This window comes from Convolutriloba macropyga, chromosome 4, assembly GCF_964194025.1.
Source record: "Convolutriloba macropyga chromosome 4, txConMacr16.3, whole genome shotgun sequence".
NCBI lineage: Eukaryota > Metazoa > Xenacoelomorpha > Acoela > Convolutidae > Convolutriloba > Convolutriloba macropyga.
This window is the reverse complement of record NC_134471.1, coordinates 7,022,893-7,030,119: the sequence shown is the minus strand read 5'-3', so window position 1 is coordinate 7,030,119 and position 7,227 is coordinate 7,022,893. Positions and strand designations below refer to the sequence as shown.

The following is a 7,227-nucleotide window of genomic DNA, read 5'->3' as shown; positions in this document are numbered from 1 at the left end:
GTGTGTTTGTGTGTGTGTTTGTGTGTGTGTGTGTGTGTGTGTGTGTGTGGGTGTTTTGTGTGTGTGTGTGTGTATGTGTGTGTATGTGTGTGTGTGTGTGTGTGTGTGTGTGTGTGTGTGTGTGTGTGTGTGTGTGTGTGTGTGATGGGGGGTTAGTTCTGGATTTGGACATGATGGATTCTTTTTCTGAAGACATTAATTTAGTTGCTTTTCAATCAGTTCAATATGAGGATTTTCAACCAAATCAATTTGAGGAAGTAGCGTATTAGATTTCGATGTTTTCAGCATTTCCGCTGCCCGTGCTGGCTTCAAAGTGATCGCATTTGAGCCGTTCGAAGAAAACCGGCGGCTATTGATGACGTCATTGGCTATCAACAATCTGACCAACCTGGTAACAGTATTCTCAACTGGTCTCTGGTCTGGTCACAAATGTCTCAACTCAACAGAAGGAGACTTAAAAGTTCAATCAAGTATGATGGTTCGACAATATACATGCAATCCATCTCAACAAACCAACGTAAACATATTCATTTTGTTCTTGATTCAAAATGGGTCTTTCCCATCACAGCCCCCCCCCCCCCCACCCCAACCCCCGAAATTGTAGCATCCCTATTAACGTATGTTGGATCTTTTCCGTTTGTGCCCCCCCCCGAATATTGGGTGCATATTATTGGCAACCCATAGACGCACGTGACACATTTGCATAAAGGTTTACTGGATCTATTCTGTTGCCCCCATTCCCCCCCCCCTGTGTTTTTTTACGCCCCACGTTACAAATTATATGTTGTTATATAACACGTTACTATGTAACAAATAGCACGTGCGTCTGGGGGTGTAAAAATCATAAACACACTAAGCTGGGGGGAGGGGGAGCAAAACAGAATAGATCCAATGTAATGACACGTGCTCCGGACCTGAGGGTGTATATTGTAGGAGGGGGGGGGGGGGGTGGCAAACAGAAAAGATCCGGTAGGTTCAACATATTTTTTTGGAGGGCCGGGGGGGGGGGCACTAAGCTGGACCGCACAAACCAAACATTTAATCTTCGTCAACTCCTAGACCCCCTCCTCCCAGCATCATGTACTCCAAGACCGGGTTCTTATGTTTATGTTTATACAACAAAGTGGTGACTGATATTATTTGAGAACTTCCATGTGGACGGTATGAAGGTCTGTACTGAGATTTGATCACAGCTAAGAGTTTTGTATAAGTTCTAAACATATTAATTGCCCTCAAACGAAGTTTGCAACAATTATATAGTTTCCTATGGTCTTTTTCACGTTATTTTTGGCACTACCGACTTCTCGACTAATCGTTTTTAATGGCTCTCAAGCGAAACTGTAGCAATAATAATAATCCTGTCACGTTTCTACGAAGGAGTATTGGTATTATGCTGTCTTTTTAGCTGAGGCAAGTTTGACTTCTGTTTTGGACCACGGACTTCTGTATTCGAACATTGAACTTGCACGAAACCAATATTAACCTGAAACGTAGTAATTTCTTTTATTATATTTTTAATTGCTCTTGAATGAAGTTCAATAGCAATTATTGTAAACGTGTGTGTCTTTTTTATGCAAAATTTTTGCTTGACAATTTTGACTTTTCGAGTGACTTTTACATCCTTGACTTTTTACGTTTCGCGTGATCCAAAATTCTCTCTCAATCACAATTGCAATCAACTGATTTCAATTGGCGGCAATTTAATACAAAAAGTCAAATGAAAAGTGCGCCGAAACTGGTGCCATTTTTTAACTTTAAATCTTGATAGTGGTATATGTTAATCTCTAATGTGGTTATTTGAAGGCCACTATTGTTCTTCTTGGTCCCATTTAGGCTCTCCCTCCCCCGACTGAAGCAGGTTTTAATTGTTTAGAGTTCCCACTAGTCGTTCGAGAGCAATTCTTCCGACGTTTAGTCGGTTATGTTTGATTTTTTTGATTTAAGTAGGGTCAAGATAGAGAATAAATTGCACGTTTCCTTGAGTCGTTTTTGGTGTTCTGCCGTCTATATTTTGTAGCCATTTTGTTCGACCGATTTTCCTTACAATTCTGATTTTCCGTTCACGAAGTCGGGATGAACAGGTAAAGCCCTCAGGGCATTAGGTGGCTAAAAAACTTTCTTGGAGCCTTAAGTATAACTAGTTTCTAAGTATATGATTAACGGAAACTGTGAGCAGACATAAAACTATTGTGTGACGGCAGCTTCCTAGAAGTTTTGACCACCCTCCCTCAGCAGCCCACCCTCCTGCGTTACCCTTCTCTCCCTCAATCACCATATCCCCCAAAAAAACTCAACCCTCCTGCCCACGCCCCCGCCCACGCTACTACTGTTGGACCTTTCAATTTGAACCCCTCCTCGCCAAGCTCTCCCAGTCTCCCAAAGTTTGTAGCAGTTATATTAGTCCTGTCTGTCTTTTCTATGCGATTTTTCGCTTGACCGATTTTTCGTCGGGCGTTTTTAATTTTTTGTCCTCAAAAACGGCATAAACAGGTAGCGCCCGGCGGGCATTAAGGCTCTTAGAGCTTTTCAGCTCTGTTTCAAACTGTTTTGTAGACTTACAATTATGTTGTTAAGGGCGGTTCTTAGAGGTTGACGACACCCTCATTGTTGACCCACCTATTTCCCCCAGCCCCCCCCCCCTCACTGTTGCCCACCACCACCCCTCGCTCCCAATCAGCCCCCCATCAGCAACGTTCGAACAACCAATCGCTAAAAACACGCAACTTTATACTAATTTTCAAAATTTCCTCAAACTTTATATAAATTTTTGTCATTTTTTGAGTTTTTCAGCCCTAGTTGTCAAGCAACCTCCTCTAGGGTTTTATAATAGTTTAATGCACAGTTACTAGGGGTAGATGGTTTCAGCATTTTAACATCACGAATTTTAGCATTTTTTTGACAAATCGTGCAAATTTTTTCAATTTTTTCTGACATTTATTTTTCTTTTTTCCCGTGTTTTCAGACGCAGGTTTCAGAAAATGTCCTAGGGGTTTGAAAATAAGTTGCTGAAAAAATTTTATTTGCATGGAGTAGCTTTCGTTTTTTTAATATGACAAATTATAGAGTTAAAATTTTGCTTCTTTTTTACGTTTTTTGAACTATTTTGGTCGGTTTCAAGGTTTCCCAGCCTCAAGAGCCATATGACCTCCTCTTGGGATTGATTATAGGTTACTGCATAGCTTCTAGATGTAATGGAACTTTTTTTAAGATTTTACGGTTAAGATTTTGAGATTTTAAGATTTCGCGGTTATAACATTTGTTGGGTTCAAAAAACTGTTGGGCTCAACACAAAACCAAGTCCTATGGGTTTTCTAGTGGCGTGAGGCATTATAGTATTCAGTTGATAGTTAAGAGATTTCATGATTTTATGATTTTGAGTTTAGAAAACTTCAAAGTACTTGAATAGTTTTGACCATAAAAATTATTCTTTTCAATGTGCCGTTGCTTAGGCTTAAGATGGCAAGCTTGAACGGCCATCTGTCAAGGCATCATCATATCCAAATAAGTGTCGTAGCAATTAATCAATAATTGTGTGACTTACACTGTTTCTTTTCATAACATGTTTGCGAAATTCTGATTTTTAACAAATATTGTGTTGTTTTGCATCTCCAGCTTCTTTAGCTCAGCAATGGCAGGTCTTTTAGGTTTTTAAAGGGGCTCAAATTAAACTGTCTTTGGATCTCAGTTTATACCTGATAGCTTTGACGATCCTGATTTTAATAAAAGTTCGTGAGTTATTAGTTTTGTTCCTTCCGCTAGCGCCTTAACTAAAAAGGTTTATTGGCTACCTAAATAGAAAAAAACTGATTTTTTTTATTTTTCAGTTTGTATATTTTACGAGTTGAATTGATAAATTGTGTGCTTTGATAGAACAAATTGTGCGATAGAACAAAATTTTGAAGGTGTTTGACCGGTGGTCAACCAGTTTGATTTGTGACATATCTTGTCCGATTATTGTTTTTAATTAGGAAAATTGAAATTAATTCCCAATTTGATTTATGGGCTGGAAACTCTGACGACTTTGACATCACTTATTTTCCAAAATTATCATCTAATTTTTCATTTTTGTTTGTTCATTGATATTTTTTTTCAGTCGGTCTTTGCAATGAACGCTGCCATTCAGTCGGTCTTTGCAATGAACGCTGCCATTAACTCGGTGTAGTTTATATCGGTTGATAGCTAATGTGGTTTATTGTTTTATTGTTTAGGTAGTCAAAACAAATTGACGGCATTAATTGTGAAAGGCAACTGAGTTTGGTTTTTTACTGTTCTATTAATTGTGTCCGTTGATTTTTCAAAACTGGTTTAAGCTCTCTAAAAACGCTTTATGTGATTGGTAAGTTATGTGTTAATATCAGGTTCACTGGCATTGCAATTACTGATTTTCTAAACAGCCCGAACCACACTTTTTTTGTAAAATCAAATCTAATTTTACCATAACTGCTAATTGAATCAATCTGTAAGAAAGACAGATATGAGAACAAGTAACGGGTTCTTATAATCATCTCCTGTGAAAAGAAGATAAAGAATGATTGAAAAAATCTTCAAAAGTTTCAAACAATTTTTCATATCTGCAAGTAGAATGGAATCTTACATATGTGCTTGTTTCGGCGCAAATTGATTTCAGTTGATTATTCCTAGTAAAATGTTGGAAATAAAGTTTGATAAAAAAAGTATTTTGGCTTGTAATTAAAACATAAGTATTTTGCTCAAATGATTTTTGTCGTAATAAGTCACATCAAAAAAATGAAAAATTATTTTTTTGAGCAAAAACAGTAGGCAGAACTGATGTCAATCGATGTATAACCTCTGTAAACAAATACATTGGAATAACGTAAAGCTCCATAGACACTAACGTATACAATCTATAGTGTCAGAAAAAAACTACTAAAAAAGAAATTTTTGTTAAACCGTAACGAAGCCGTCAAATGTCATATCCGTTGATGGCATCGTTTTCACATCTTAAGAATAAATTTAAGATACATAATGTAGGTAAAAAATCAGGCATCAAACCGAGTTTCATATTTTTGAAAAAAAAGAATATTTGTAACAGATAGCTTACAGATGAACGGTGCTGAACTATCAAACAATGAATAGCGGTAAATATTTTTACTTCAAACATCTAGAGCAAAATTGGTCAAGTCAAAAAAAGCCCAAAACAACTTGAAAATCTCTTTCAAACTCTAAAAACTCTCTAGAGCAAAAAATAATTCCACAGGTTGCACATTTTTCACACCGTAGTCCAGGAAGGTGATTTTTTCAACACAAATTCCAGCCCCATTAAATTGCTTTCAGAATTTTGCACTTAGGCAAATATCATCGTTCGCTCAGCGAAAGGAAATTTTCAATACCTTTTTTGGAAAAAGTCCAAAATAAACGCCAAGTACAACTATTTTGAGTGTAATTTATCTTAATTGAGCTAATAACTTCATATAAAAAAACAGATCTTTTCCAAAATCTGCAAACGATGCGACTGATAACAAAAAAACTCAGTCTCACTTCAGTCTTTGTTTTTATAAGTGAACAGAATAGCAGTACGTCCTAGCAAAGAAGCGCAGGAAGTAAGACTTTGTACATTAATTTATCGAAGTTGATTAGATTAAATGCTGCTGTTATCACTATTGTCCTTATTTCCCTCCAGTTTATCAACCGAATTCTGTGTATTTATTGAATCCAATGAAACCGTGGACCAAATTGGAATACTTTCTGCTATTTGGGCTCCCGATTTTTATCTTTTCTATTTCTCTTTGACGATACTCAAGGCGTAAATAAGGTGAAGGATTTAATGTTGCAAAATTATATCTTTTCATTTCTCTACCTGTTTCAACTCCAACGTTGGTCGGGGTGACTTTTTGGCTATTTCTGGAAATCTGCGAGCTACTTTTTCCATTGATTCGAACCACAAATCTGTCCGTATTCCTTAATAAATCGATGCAGCAAAATTTACCGTAAAAACGGCTTTTGGCTATTTATTAACGCAGTTATGAATATTTATGTAGGCTATGGTGGGCGCAACTCTTAACGACCTTGTTCCAATACTACGAAATCTAAATCGACAGCAAGCAGTGATTAAACTTGACATCGAGGGTTCTGAGAGCAGAGTTCTCTTGGCTGCCAGAGAATTTTTCATCGCAATCGAAGTCCCCCTCATTCAAATGGAATTCGGAATGCTGTACAAAATGCATTTGCACAATTACCCAAATTCTCCTCCAATTAATCAACTATTAGAGTTTATGAAAGAAATGGGATACGAAGCTTGTGAGTTTCAAAAACGAACTGAAATGACTTTGAGGTCTTTATCCAATCGGAAAATTTCTCGATGGCCGTGGGATATTATTTGGTCAAAACCGTCATGTGTTAATTAGGTGCATGTTAATTCTCTGATAATGAAGATGAACATTTTTTGGTCAGATATATAATTGTATTTATTTGGTGAACATACATTCAAACAAAATCAGACCATCCAGAAGCGCAATGCTTTTCAAGGGAGGCCTGGACTCTATTATTCCCCACATCTCAGACTGTTCTTTTAGTGAGCATGAATGCTCTTTTTTGGTGACTATGGCCACTTTTTTTGCGTCTGAAACTTTCAAGTTGTACCATCATTGCAGCCAACGGTCAACCTGGAGCTATTGTTAAGTAAGAGCTCATCCTTACACAGAGAGCCTCACGGAGGCAGGGGATTGATCTCTCAATCATTGGCGTGTGAATCACACACCTTACCTCTCGGCCATTACGCCTCTATCGTCCAGCACGCCGATATATGACACCCCCCGCCACACACATACATACACACACACACACACACACACCACACACACACACACACCACACACACACACACACACCACACACACACACACACACCACACACACACACACACACACACACACACACCACACACACACACGCACACACACGCACACACACACACACACACACACACACACACACACACACACACACACACACACACCAAACACTCAACCAAAGTTTTAAATCTTTAACTGCAATCTGAATTTCATAAAAAACCAATGCTAATTGCACGGCATTGAATGATTAGTGAATTTATGTGACCGAAAGTTTGTAAAGAATTGATTGAACGATCAAAGCTTGGAATTAAAAAACAATGAGTTAAGAATAGTTGTCATTTTGAGATGTGAGGTCTTTTATTTTGTGGTATACAGAGAAACTTTTACCACTTGATTGGATATTACCATAAAAAT

General features: G+C 37.7%; 1 protein-coding gene across 2 annotated transcripts in view; it reads left to right on the top strand.

Annotated features, from left to right (window-relative positions):
• The window catches only part of LOC142338239 (uncharacterized), a 14,788-nt gene extending 8,137 nt beyond the window's left edge, over positions 1 to 6,651 (top strand). Inside the window, exons 4-5 of one of the 2 annotated variants that reach the window (XM_075387904.1) lie at positions 286 to 517; positions 6,000 to 6,651. In XM_075387904.1, coding sequence (XP_075244019.1) covers positions 286 to 517; positions 6,000 to 6,365 — 598 coding nt within the window. In that variant the 3' untranslated portion in view covers positions 6,366 to 6,651. The remainder of the gene's footprint in view (positions 1 to 285; positions 518 to 5,999) is intronic. The other variant, XM_075387903.1, reaches the window with a different exon arrangement.
• The last annotated feature ends 576 nt before the right edge of the window (positions 6,652 to 7,227 follow it).